General features: G+C 35.3%; 1 protein-coding gene across 2 annotated transcripts; it reads left to right on the top strand.

Annotated features, from left to right (window-relative positions):
• The first annotated feature begins 2,183 nt into the window (after window positions 1-2,183).
• Window positions 2,184-6,487, top strand: LOC132045254 (importin subunit alpha-1a-like). Of its 2 annotated transcripts, XM_059435809.1 has the most exons (11): window positions 2,184-2,426; window positions 2,711-2,807; window positions 2,888-2,976; window positions 3,056-3,202; window positions 3,291-3,476; window positions 3,620-3,783; window positions 3,857-3,935; window positions 5,216-5,425; window positions 5,782-5,915; window positions 6,006-6,275; window positions 6,362-6,487. In XM_059435809.1, the coding sequence occupies exons 1-11, from the start codon at window positions 2,241-2,243 to the stop codon at window positions 6,375-6,377; spliced, it is 1,578 nt and encodes a 525-aa protein (XP_059291792.1). In that variant the 5' UTR covers window positions 2,184-2,240; the 3' UTR covers window positions 6,378-6,487. The 2 variants fall into 2 exon arrangements, with proteins under 2 accessions (XP_059291792.1, XP_059291793.1); XM_059435810.1 differs by having other exon boundaries at window positions 6,006-6,487.
• The last annotated feature ends 7,866 nt before the right edge of the window (window positions 6,488-14,353 follow it).

Here is a 14,353-nt window from a genome sequence, read left to right as displayed (position 1 = left end):
TTTTTTTAATAAACAGTTTGATAAACAAGTTAACAAATCATCTAAATATAGTACAAATATAACAAAAATACATCTGCACTTTCAGTTACCAGAATACATTTAGAAAGACATACCTTATAGCATTCGATCTCTCTGTTTTGAAATTGAATCTTTCACGAATTGCATATTTCGTCATCACAATTTTTAAAGTTTCCTTATCCTGGTAAATTTGATCGACAAAAACTCCTTTCGCTTCCGGTTTCAAAATTACCAAATTGTTATCATTCTCAAACAAAAGAACAGCCTTTCCTGTAGAATCACAAACTTCCATACTATCCCGATTCTCGCTATATCCAATTTGCAGCACATCATCTCCAATAATACGATTACCGGTACATCATCTTCAACATCAAAATCATGAATACTAACGCACATTGGATACATCCCCAAAACTCGTTTTCTCTCTAAGCTCAACATACACACGAACTCCCATATCGTTGTGTATTTCAATTGGTTGAAAATCGCCTTCAACAAGATATTTTATTGAAATAGTTTTCCCGATAAAGATCCATGCCTAATTGATTTGTAATCGTGAAACTAACTCATCGTAATTGCAATTATCAGTGAATACAACGATCAATTTTGTAATTCACAAAAACTTTCGATCGTTCTAAAACCGGAATGACGGATCAACGCAGTTATGCTTGTCATTATCCTGTTGTTTTCGAATACAACAATGTGTTATATTCAATTTAGCTGATAAAATTATATGTTGAATCTATGAATCTGAGTTTTCGTATATTCAAAAGTTCAGAAAAGGCGAAAAAATAAAAAGGTTGCAGTGAAAACATGTTACCTCAATTATGAAATCAACTTGAATTCAATATTTCAACAGATGAAATCAAATATATATTCGTCGTTCTAATCGAGCTCTGTTCACTGGTTTGATATTGTTATTTTTCAAAGATTTTTGATGAACTAATCGCTGAATCTTTTATTTTTGGTTAAAAATATGAATGTACTTTTTTGAATCCAAATTTTTTTGAATTTGTTAGCTGTTTGAATGCGAAATGTGATCAGATATGGAATGGGAGGATATTTGCGAATCGAGGGAACAATAAAACTCGATTTTAATTTAAATTGGAACAGATTTTTGTTTCCATAAATATAGCAATTTCGCTAGCCCAGCTACGTATTTCCGCTATATTTGCACTATATTTTAGTATACCAGTCGACTAGCTAAATATAGAGAGATCTAGCTACGAATTATAAATATATAACATGTAGTTATAGGTTGTTAGAAGGAGCTAAAAGGTAGTTGTTTATGAAAATTTTACAAAAAATAAACACATGTACGCGAAATTTTTCCTATGTGTTATCCCCGTTTTCAGCAGCCCAAGAATTGAGCCCAAAACTAAAACAAAACATTCGAGAATATTCGCCACATTATTCGAATTTTCTATATAACTCGGAAAGAAATCCGAGTCAACCCCTAACCCTAATATCCGTCCTTTGCAGGACCCTCAAAGACGTCTGTTCACTGCACTTTTAGAGGTCGGTGATTCTTGTTTTAATTTTGATTTCGAGAAGCTACTCGTATTTTTGTGCGCGTCATGAAAGTAGTAGGTCATTTGTTTTGGATGTTGTTGTTTACCTTTAATTAATTCGTCCCTAGTTTTGCTAAGAAATCATCATGTCCCCTGATTTGTCCGTCAATGTGTTCTGGATATCATTATTTTAGGTTTCATGCATGCTTGTTAATTTCACAAGTTATTTGTTTAACCATTAGATTATGTGTCTTGTATCGAAGCAATACCTTTAAATTCCATCCATGCCTGAGTAATATCTATGAATAGTTTCCGTGCTTAAACCAGATTTAGATCGAGTTGATAAAACTGGGTACATGCTGAATTTATTCTCCCAAATATGTTACTAGTATAGTGTTTAGATTATGACTATGCAAGTGAAAGTAAGTACATAGACTGTTTAAGTCACGGTTGTTCAAGGTCTTCTCTCCAAAATATTTACTAGTATAGTACAGTACATTTATTTTCTCTATCTACTTTCTCTCTCGATTATTGGAAACAGTAAGGTAGGGGTAAGGTGCGCGTACATTTTATCCTCTCCAGACCTCACCTTGTGGGAATATACTGGGCATGTTGTTGTTGTTACTTTCTCTCTCGGTTCAATCAGTAATATCTATTATTAATTTTCTTATATTTTTTTGTTTGTTGCAGTTTTCGCTTTTCAAAAGGATTTCTATGAAGAGTGCTCGGGCACCAAGTCATAGGAGACCAAGGAAGGATGCCAGCAGCACGCGAGGATTGCTGCGGCGCTCGAGCCGAATCCTCAAACTGGCAGAGAGTTTGCCGCAGGAGAAGAGTGCCATCAGCGCCCGAAAGGGGGAGCTTGCTTTATCCCTTCAATACGTTATTAAGCAGTTAGAGGTTTAAGGCCGATTGTCTTCTGGTGTATGAATGTGTGCATATGTCTATATCAGGAGAAAAGAAGCTCTCTTATTCTTATTTCAAGCTGGATTTCTTAAATTAATTTTTTATCAGAAATAAAGCTCTTTTGATCGTGTTCTAAATGACCCTTTTTTCAACCAAAATCCATCACTTGTGTCATAGTTGGGACGTCATTCTTTGGGTTTGTGGTCGTGCAGTACTCTACTTTGTGCACATTTACTTGTGAATGTGGTTTGGTTTGATAATTAATTGTTGGTATACAGGAACGTCATAAAACAATGGTTGTGCGGGTTAGTTCACGTGATGTCGAGGAGCAGCTGAAGGCGACCAAAGCTCTCGGGGAATTGTTCCGTGACGAAAGTACTGAGCCTACTCCAGCTTCATGTCTGCTGACTTTAGTCAATTTTTTATCACATACTCACAAGTATTTTGATTCACAGGAGGCATTCCTCTTAAAGCATTCATAAAATGTGGTGTTGTTAGTCAAGTTGTTAAGTTTCTAGAGGCGGGGCATTCTGTGCAGCTCCAGGTACAGTGTGATGTGTTGATTAACTTTTGTGCCTTCTTTAGCTAACACTCGCTTTATTCTTTTGGTTTGGCCTTCATAGCTTGAAGCTGCTAGGGTTCTCACAATTCTTGGTTCTCATTGTATGTCGTCGTATCCTCGTTTGGTTACTGAGGTGGTGATTGAATACGACCTGGTGGAAAAATTTGTTGATTTTCTGAACTCTCCAGATGATGATATTCGTGCTCAGGTGTGTTTTAAAATTGGCAGACGTCTATGCTGTATAGAATGAAGCCATGTTGATTAACAGGACGATCGTGTTTTCTTTCCTACTACAGGCTGTCTTGGCACTTGGACATTTTGCTGCTCGCGATAATGATTGTCGTGATCATGTTCTTCACCAGGAGGATTTGCTTTATTTCCTGGGTGGCTTGGAGGGGAATGAGGAGCTTTCCATGCTGAGATCAACCTCGTGGACTCTATTGATGTTTTATAAGGACAAGCTACAACCTGCATTTGAGCAGGTTGGTTGAAAAGTTTTTATGCCTGCAGTTCTTTAATTCATAATATTTATTTTCTTAAGTTATTGAAGTTCTTACTGTGGGTCACCTGATTTGGTAAAATGAAAGAAAGGACTTACATATACCAAATACAACTCATTTGTCAGGTGAAGCCAGCACTCACAGCTCTTCGTACCCTTGTTTGTTCAAATGAAGATGAAGTGCTAATAAATGCGTGCGGAGTACTTTGTCTCCTTTTTCGGGGTAAAAATGACAATATTCAAGACGTCATTGATGCAGATGTTTGTCAGCGGCTGCTTGATCTCCTCACGTGAGTGGAATGCTTTAGTTTCCCCACGTAACCTTCTTTTTTGTATATTCATATATGTCAGTTGATGTTTCAGGTATCCGTCTTCTTCAGTATTCATTCTTGCCCTCCGTGCAATTGGAAATATTGTTTTCAGTTGCTGCATCCTTAAACAGGTATGTTGGACTTAAGGTGCTTTTGTGGTTGAATCCAAACACTTGAGGAATTAAATTTAGTCTTGTTCTTCTATGCATCTCCTCTATGCATCTGAGCCATCTAGTAGCATGCTACACTGGTAGCTATCACTTCTATTTCCTACACAGCTATGCTTAGCTTACAGATTAATGGGCAAGATTAATACTCTTCTATTAATTATTATTGTCTATGCAGCAAGACATATGAGCCATTATCATTTTATTCTGTATTACACACTAAATCAAAAAGATTGCCAGCAAGGCAGAAACAAAAGGCACGTGTTTACGGTGGATGTAACATAGGGGACAAAAAGATTATCAAGCTGTAAGCCTGGAATTTCTTGACCTAATTGTGGTGCTTCAAATATAGGGAGAATCACTCTTAAATATAGCATCTGCTCATGATGTGCCCCACAGAATATTAATGCATCATCCACATTGAGCAAATGTGTAACAGAAATGATATTGTTTGCTCTATTCCCAACACTGAAACCCTTAATCCGTTGTCTCTGAACTGCAAGGTCCACCAACTTGCTTAATCCCTCCATGGCAATAATGTAAAGAAAAGGTGAGAGAGGAGGGTCCTGCTGTCTAATCCCACTGGTGTGCCCAGGGGCGGAGCCACGTTAGCTCCAGGGGGTTCATTCGAACCCTCTCGGCGAAAAATTACAGTGTATTTTCAAAGTTAAAATTATTTTATTATGTATATATAGTAGATGTTGAACCCCTTGACTTCTTTGTATATTTACCTTTTAGAATTTTTGAACCTCCTAAATGAAAATCCTGGCTCCTCCATTGGGTGTGCCATTGAGTAGTATTGAATAACCTGTGCATTATTTTATCGATTTATCACCAAATTCCCAAGTATGAAGCACTAGCTGCTTGACTTTTTAATGTAATCTTGATTGATTGAACCTCGTTTGATGCTCTACGCCTCAAGTTTTCTTGCACATCTCAGGTGTGGAAATGGAAAGAGTTCAACTCGCTATTGTAAAATTGTCAGTGTCTTAGGATTGGTTTGCTGGAGACAGTCAATTATTTGGCTTCCTTTGCTATAAACCTGTTAAGCTACCCATAACATCATCCTTCCTTCAACACACTAAATTGGTCGGGCAAGTGCATTGTGCAAAGGACAATTGAAAAATGGATATTTTTTCCTCTTTTTTTTCCTGGGTTTTTCTTTCAATCTTTTGTTAAAATGTTGTGTCAACCATGCATTTTACTTTATTTTTGACTTAATGTCAACTATCTTCGCAACCCAGCAAATTATTGACCGTGGCGTCCTTCATCGTGTGTCGGAGTTCTTGCTAAGAAAGAACATTGAGAAAAAAAGACCGAAAATTGAGATCTGCAAGACTACAAAGCATATTATCGCTCGGAACGGTGAGGAGTTTGATGTTGTTGAGAAGATACAACACGATGCCTGCCGGATAATAGCGATTATTAATAAAGGGAACAACAAGCACATACAGGTATGTCTTCATGATTTAAAAGAACAGCAAAATATATTGAGCTCTTGCGTACATTATGTGCATGTCTTCCAAGTTAACAGATTTATGGTTCGTGAGGGGGTTAAGTAGGTGAATATGAGAGAGTTAAATAGCCGGTGTATCAGTTGGAAATAGAATAGGAAATTTTGAATGAGTCATATGATCAATTTAATCTGAAATCCAGATTGCGGGACGTGGTGTTTGGTTAAAAATACACATTCGATCTGGAGGAATATGAGATCATAATCTTCAATTGAAAAATAAGAGTAGATTCGTGGCATCTGATTTGCCCTTTTTTTGAACAGTGGCTAGCTAAATAGTTTGTAAATTTTCACCAGGCTGTAATTGATGCTGGATTAATAGCTCCTCTGGTCGAATTGATTAGCACTGGAGACACCGAACCTCGTGTAAAGCATATGGCTGCCTGGGCAATTTCAATTGCTATTACCGATGGGACTGATGAACAGATTAAGTATGTAACCTCTTTTTCGGGTTAATCACCTCTCTGATATTGCTGATATGTTTTACTGAATTCGATGTGTTCTTGTGCTTTTTGATTTAGGCACCTAGTGACAGTGGAGGACTGCTTAAAGCCTATGTGTGATTTGCTCAAGTTGGATTGTTTACTGACTATCACTGTCGCTCTAGAAGGATTGGTTAAAGTGATGGAGTCTGCAAAACGCTCTAATTTTTCTTGTGCCGACAAGTTCCTAGAATGTGATTTTGAGAAGTTTTATAAGACTAGTTGTTATTTTATTAACTTTAACCTATGTGAGAAGGCTTGCACCTTAATGGATAACTTGCAGAGGTATGGTTACAAGCACAAATATGATGTTAAATAGCCTGTTCCTTGATGTATTGTCCATCATCCTATCACAGTCTTAATTTTATTTGTAGTTTCTTTTGCTCTTATATAGACGTAGGCCCATGCTAGAGCCTGGGCCCTACATTTGTTGATAATTGTGTTTCTCTAGTTTCTAAGCGACCTTAGTAGTTTGAAGTTTGAACAATCTATTTTGTGCTATTCTTTATGGTTCACTGGCACTTAATGCCCCTATTTTGTTTTGGTCTTCAATATTTTGTCTCTCATAACGAACAATATTTTTGCGGGGCATAGGTTATATTTCGCATCATAGTATCTCTTGTTACCAGGTATGCCCTCATGCTTCGCTAAAGATCAGCACATTTAAAGGGCAAAAATTAGAGACCCAGCCCCTTTGAAGGGAAAAACGTGCAATTTCATTAATGCTTTATTTTTTGTAATTTCTGGCCCGGCAAGTATTCACATTCCTTTGTTATCTTTAACAAGAAGTTTCTAGTCTAGGATGTAATTTTGGTTGTCAACTATTATACAATTTACTTAGCAACCGTTTCAACCATTTTTTCACGGTTATTGAGGTTAGTAATTAGATATTATAAAGGAACACTCACATAAACATGCAATTTCAACTATATACATAAATTTTTTTTGTTCTTTCTCAATTAACATAGATGAATTAAACCTAAGAGCAATGAAATATCAGAAGATAGAGTTAAAGAGATACCAAGATGGTGCTTTAGTCATACACAAGCTACTACAAGTTGGAATTGGACAAAACTTGAAATTGAATTTTAATGAATTTTGGTGGCTCAATAGAGGTGATAACTAAACCCGTCAACCGAACCGGACCGGACCGGTAACCGGTTACGGAACCGGTCGGTTTCCGGTTAAAAAACCGGAACCGGCCACGGTTCCGGCTTTACGTTAAAATTCGAAACGAATTGGTCCTGTTCAAATCGATCCAAAACCCTTTTTGTTTTTTATTTTTTGTATAGTATATATATATATATTATAGTATTTATTAGTATATTGTAGGTATATTTATATATATGTATATAAGTTTATAAGTAAAGTTTAAATATTTATACGACTAACAATTGTAATAAATACGTAATAATACGTGTGTGTGTGTGTGTATATATATATATATATATATATATATATATAGTTATATATATTATAGTTATATTATAATTACATTACCTATATAGTATATACTTATATATATCAATATATTTAGTTATATAACTTATATATATATATATATATATATATATATATATATATATATATATATATATATATATATATATATGTTTAAGTTATATATTTATTAATATATATATATGTTTAAGTATATATATATATATATATATATATATATATATATATATATATATATATGTTTAAGTATACTATATATACCTATAACTTATATATTATAACTTAAGTTATTTCTTTCTAAGTTTATAAATTCATATATATATATACACGTTTAAGTTATATGTATACTATATATTATAAGTATATTCTTAGTATATTTTAGTTATTTTTCAAGTATATAACTTTCTAGTTTTTAATTTAAGTAGATGTATATTATAAGTATATTCTTAGTATATTTTAGGTATATTCCTAACTTAATATAAGTAAAAATATGAACACAAGTAAATAGAAGAAAGCTCAATGAGCCATATATTTTATTCATTCTTGGATAACATTTATTTGCAAGTTGTAGTTTTTTTTTTTTAACTTGCAAATAATACATGAGTTGTAAAGAAATAGTAGAATAATAAAATCACCAATTCTCAATCATTTCGTTAATTTCCCCCATATCATATTCGGCCATGGAGATATCTTCAAAGTCTTCCATTTGGTCCGGTCCACTTGCTATCAAATCTTCAATTTCTTCCTCTTCGCCTTCCTCCGCTTCTAAGTTTTGGTTGCGTCGCTCCGATCTAATCCAATCGCGAATGCACACTAGTACTTGCAAGCTAAAGCCGGATAATGAGTGTCTATGATCTCCAATTTGTTGTCTTCCTTGGCTAAATGCGCTCTCCGAAGCCACGGTTGATACTTGAACCGTAAGGATATCTCGAGCCATTCTTGAGAGTATCAGATGACTTGCCTTGTACTTCTTCCACCATGCTAAGACGTCCAATTCATCCAGGTTCCTTGATATCCACATTTGGTCGCATCAAATAAAAGTTATATTCATAAAGTTTGCACTAGAAGAAGGAGTTGGTCAGAATGTAAAACTTTTAAATGCGACAAACCCGACATGCCCTTTTGGCTACTTTGAGAAGTAGTAGGGTGTGGAGCAACGGGTGTAGCACGTTCTTCCAAATTAGAATAATGAGTAAAAACTTTTCTAAACTCGTCATCAATAGCGAGTTCGGCTTTAGCTAAAGATGGTTGAACTCCCTGTTCAATTTCTAAAAATGTATAAATTTGACCAACCAATGCTTTAGTATAAGACACTTTTAAACAAGGATTTAAAAGAGAACCCAATATAAATAAAGTTGGGATGGGAAAAAAAATACTTCTTAAACTTGATTATCATTTAAAAAATAGCCGCTTGATAACCGGGTTTATATTTATACTCTTGTAAAACTCTAGTTATTTCCGCTAAGTAGGCTAAAATTCCGGTTACCGTGGGATAGAATTGTTTAGAAAAAAAAAAGAGTTGCATTATAAAAAATTTCTAAGAGTTCAACACATTCTTTAACATCTTCCCAATGCGTAAAATTTAACCAATCATCACTATTAATATTATATTTGTTGTGAACTTGTTGTATGGAAATCCTATACTCATATGCTTGTTATAGCATAATGTAAGTGTAGTTCCACCTAGCCTCAATTTCTACTTGAATTTTCCTAGGTCTAAGGTTATTTTCCACACAAGCATTCTTAAAATCTCTAAGTTTTCCCTTATTAGCATTATAAAAAAGAAACGCAACTGCATCTCTAACTTTTTGAATAGAATCGTCAAAACACACAAGATCATCTTTAACAATTAAATTTAAAATGTGACAACTACGTCTCACATGAAAAATATTTTTTAGCAGAGGATTTAATTCTCTTTTTAAAAGACCAATCACCTTTGTATTATTAGAAGCATTATCTAAAGCAATACAAAGTGTTTTTCTATAAATATTAAAAAATCTCATAATAGTAGACATTGAATCCGCTAAAAATTTTCCATCGTGACGACCTTTTGCTTCATCATATAAAAAAGCTATAATTCTTTTTTGCATAACCCAATTGTCATCAACCTAATGACATGTAATAGCAAAAAAATCTAACTTGTTAAGACTAAGATTCAAATCAGCGGTAAGAGAAACATTATAATTTAAAGAATTAAATACATGACGCAAATAAAATCTATATTTTTTTATACAAATCTATAACATCCGCTCAACAAGTACTTCTAGGAATACCCTCAAATAATGGATTATAACAACGTTGAATGTAAGTAACAAACCCCAAACCCGAAGGAAAGGAAAATGGTAAACAATCATAAGCTACCATTTTAGCTATTTCTACACGCTCTTTTTTTTTTTTTTTGTCATACTTAAAATTTCTACTGGTTCGTGGGTCTATCGTCATTTGAATACCCCCCACATTTGAACCCGTTTGTTCTCCCCAAACATTCATATGTTTCTTTCTCATATGACTATTTAGTGTACCCGTTCCACCATCCTTATTAGTTTCTTGCCTAAAAGCAAATACTTGTCCACATAGGGTACATTTAGCTGTTTGACTTTCCCTATCCTTAGTCATAAATTTTCAAATTTTAGCGGTTGGCTTACGAGTTCTAGGCGGTTTGTCTTGTGTATGTGATTATGCAGGACATGTATCTCCTATGAGATTTTTGGGGGTTTGTGTTCCATCATCATCATCATCATCATCATCATCATCATCAATTTCATTAAAAGTGTCAGTAAAATGTTGTTGCATTGCCTCATGACCTAAAAGTGGATTATTTCCACCAACATCAATACCTAAATTAGGTGTTTCTTCCACAAATGTTTCCTCATTAAGTCCACCCCTAACAATACCACTACTACTACCGACCACGTCTAAATCTCTTTGCCATTATTAAATAGAATTAATTTAAATCACACTCAAATAAATCACAAGAAAATAAATTTCAACAAATTAAATTGCGTAAATTAAATTGCCAAAAATAAAGATAGAGTTGGAACGAAGGTACCAAATTGCCGGATTAATTTCCAACAAAGTGAAGGCGGCTAGAATTGCAAATCCACCATAGCTACTTCGGATTGTTGCAACATCACTAACTCCACCAACAATATTATAATTGCAAAATTAATAATTGAAACTATAATAAGACTTTATAATATTTATTTGAGAGAAATTTAAAGTGGCTAATTATTGCAAAGTAACTATAATTGAGAGATTGAGATTTGAGAGAAAGAGAAGAGTGAATTGGTGTGGATTAAAATGAAAATGAAGAAGGGTTTATATAGGGGTGGGGGATGGGTTAAAGTGTTAAAAAAAAGTTTGGGGGGTTGGGGGGGGGGGGGGGGGGGGGGGGGGGGCAAAAAATGAGTTTATGGCCGTTTGGCAACGGCCATTTTTGCAAATGGACCGTTGGCAACGGTCCAATAACGGACAGCTCAACGGCTATATTTAAAAAAATAATAATAATAATAATTTCACCGGTTTAACCGGTCCGGTTTCAAAAAAATCGAAACTGGACAGGTAAGTAATATATGGTTAACCGGAACCGGTTAACCGGTTTCAATTTTACCGGTCCGGTTACCGGTTTGAACCAGTTAAACCGGACCGGTTGACGGGTTTAGTGCTAACTAACGTCAATTGTTGAAACTTTACTGTAACGAACATTCTGACACCAAGGAACATTGCATTGCCACCCACAAGAAGTCGTGTAATGAAATTTTAATAGACTAGACATTACTATGAGCGTAAGAACTCTTAATCACAACATAATACTAACTACGACGACTAAATAAGAACAAAAAGTAAAGGCGAGAATCTTCTCTTTCGTTCTTTAATGGATAAGTAAAGCTTTTATTAATGAAAAAAAAACAACACTGAGATAGTTCAGGGGATACAAAAGTTTGTCCGGTTGTATCACATTGTTCCTGTATAGGTGCTTGGAAATTGAAAAAAATGTCTATCATATGCAATCTTGAAGTTGCACCACAAATGTTGAGTGCAATGATTGTCCAGATCATCATCTTCTCTCTGTCCAATTTTCTCATGTTCCCCCGTGAAGAAAGATCTTTGACTGACTTCAGCAGAGTTTAATGAAATTTTGAAGTGTTCGAAAAAAATCCCACTACTGCGACGGTACATGACAAAACAAATATAAATTCCAGCCATTGTCTTGCAAACAAAAATCCCATCACACTGTCCTTCATAGCCTCGCAGCATAGCTAACGTTTGGCGCAAGGCGTTACACACATCCTTTGTGAATTAGTCTGAGCTAATACTTTAGCGAGAGCATTTGTTTTCCACAACTTCTTCTATGGTTATTGGTTGCTGCTAAGAGGTGAAAAGAAGTCCGTCTAGCAAACTTTCATAGTGAGGTTCCTGTTCCAGTTTTCTAATCATTTGACAGAGTCAAGTTGTTGCTGTTAACACGAGCATACATTGGGCAAGCAATCATGGTTAGGTGGCTAGAACTAGCTACACTAGATGGTTAGGTAGTTAAAGTTAACTAACTCAAGGTAGTTCAAGCCAAGTGGAAAGTGAATATATACATGTAAGTTGAGTATATTCAAGTCAAGTTAAATCATTCGATATCAATGTAAGGTGTAAAAATTCTTTCTCTATAACAGAATTCTCTCCTCTCCTCTTCTCATTCATTTTTGTATAGTAGGTTCCTCTTCAAGCTTCCTTCTTCTTTAAGCTTCCTTTACATTTCATCTTAGTAACTCAAGCTCCTTCAATGGAGTTATCATGGTATCAGAGCCTATTCGTGATTGTAGATTAGATCAAGTTAAAACGTTGTTCATAGTTTCCAAAATTGCTTAGATTTGAAGCAAACCAAGTCGAGTCAAAGAACAAGCATAAAACAGTTAGAATTGTTGATTTCAAGTTCATTCGAAGGAGAAAATCATGACAAATGTAACTATAGAAGGATCACAAACTCTGGAAACTAGAAACAATAATATGAACAACACTACAAATGAAACAAATGGAATTACAAGCACTGGAGCAACAGCTGCATCAATTCTAGTGATAGATCACACTCATCCTTTGTATTTGCAGTCAACAAATACACTAGGTAGTTCTCTAATTACTATGCAATTAATTGGTTCAGAAAACTATGCTTTATAGAGTATATATGTGAGGATTGGATTGGTAGGAAAAGGAATACTAGGATTTGTTGATGGTAGATATCCAAAAAGCAGTTTCTATGCAGAACTGCATGATCCGTGGGAGAAGTGTAATGTTTTAGTACTCTCATGGATCATGAGTGTTGTCAGACCTTGTTTGCTTAGTAGTGTTGTGTATGCATTTGATGCTCACAAGGTCTGGTGTGAGTTAACGGAAAGATTTGATAAGGTCAATGGATCTCAAGTTTTTTATTTGCATAAAGAAATCCACACCTGCACACAAGGAACTATCTAAGTTTCATATTATTTCTCAAAACTAAGTGATTTGTAGAATGAATTTGATGCAATCATGCCTTTTCCTGGTTGTCCTTGTCCTAAATCAAAGAAATTCATTGAGCATTTTGAGTACCAGAGACTCCACAGTTTCTTATGGGACTTAATGAGTCATTTACACAAGCTAGGGGCAAGATTCTCATGACGTCTCCCACTCCTAGTTTAAACAAAGCATATTCACTAATAGTTGATCAGGAAAGTCAAAGGAATCTTGTCACGACTCAACTGGAGGGCCATCACGGGCACCTGACCGTGCTAGTCAAGTACCATCTGACATACATCTGTGACATAAATATGAACATAGGTGGACCGATAGGGCCATCGTATGATTCTCGATAGATCATAAGGAAACATGCCTGTATTAAATAGTCCGAAAGACTCATCTATATGGATATGCTGGACATACTGCATGAGCCAACAAGGCTATCATAATCACCTGTGTGACAATATATGAAACTTCAGGTCTGGACATCATCTGACTGTACATAACTGTCTACAAGCCTTTACTGAAAAACATAAATAACGTGGTCGGGATAGGGCCCCGCCGTACCCATGCATATATGTATGTGTGTGTGTGTGTGTATATATATATGACCATGCTGACTCCGAGCATCTTCGGAACAAATGGAGTGCATCGACCCTATTCGCTGAGCCGACATCCTACTAGATAGATCACCAACCAGTATCACGAGACCTACGGGCATGAAACGCAATCCCCATACAATAGGGGAGTCAGTACAAATAATGTACTGAGTATGTAGGCATGAAAATAGTGTATAAGAATCATGAAATGAATCTGAGACATGAGAGTCAATCTGTATATCTGAATGTACCTGTATAACTCTATCTATCTGAAAATGCCTCTGAGGGCGTATGATATGCATGCTTTCTTTCAAAAATCATATACATATATCATAATACCATACCCGACTATATAATATAGGCTAAGTGTTATCCTACCCAACTGCAGTGGTGTGCACTGTAGGTGTCGTACCCGGCCGACTATAGCGTGGCTCGATGTGATAAAATAGCTATACATATATAGAAATGCATGAAAGACTCGTAAAATGTCATTCTGAGCTCCTCGGAGTAACATAAGATCTCCAAGTGACATTATGAAGCTAGTACATCAATATAAGGAATCTCTGGAAGCTATAAACATGAACTATGTAAAACATACATATGAAGTCAAGGATACAAGTATCTCTGGAGTGTCTACGAATGGAGTCCTTTGGAACTCATTCGTTTACTTATTTCATTCGTATCATAAAGATCATGCCAAAATGAAAGAAAGGGATAGCCTTAACATACCTTGGGATCTACCTAAATGTCCAACGTCTACTTCCCAAGCTCGTAACTCTACAAATAAGGCAATATACACCATAATCAGATCATATTCAATCCTTACAATCTATTCTAAGCATGTAG

This window comes from Lycium ferocissimum, unplaced genomic scaffold, assembly GCF_029784015.1.
Source record: "Lycium ferocissimum isolate CSIRO_LF1 unplaced genomic scaffold, AGI_CSIRO_Lferr_CH_V1 ctg638, whole genome shotgun sequence".
In the NCBI taxonomy this organism is placed as follows: Eukaryota; Viridiplantae; Streptophyta; class Magnoliopsida; order Solanales; family Solanaceae; genus Lycium; species Lycium ferocissimum.
Note: the sequence above shows the minus strand (reverse complement) of the source record. Positions and strands in the feature narration are given on the sequence as shown.

Coding starts and splice junctions, on each gene's coding strand:
- LOC132045254 (XM_059435809.1), top strand. CDS start 2,241: ATGAAGAGTGCTCGGGCACCAAGTCATAGGAGACCAAGGAAGGATGCC. Junction 3,477..3,619: donor TACAACCTGCATTTGAGCAG/GTTGGTTGAAAA, acceptor CTCATTTGTCAG/GTGAAGCCAGCACTCACAGC. Junction 3,936..5,215: donor GTTGCTGCATCCTTAAACAG/GTATGTTGGACT, acceptor TTCGCAACCCAG/CAAATTATTGACCGTGGCGT.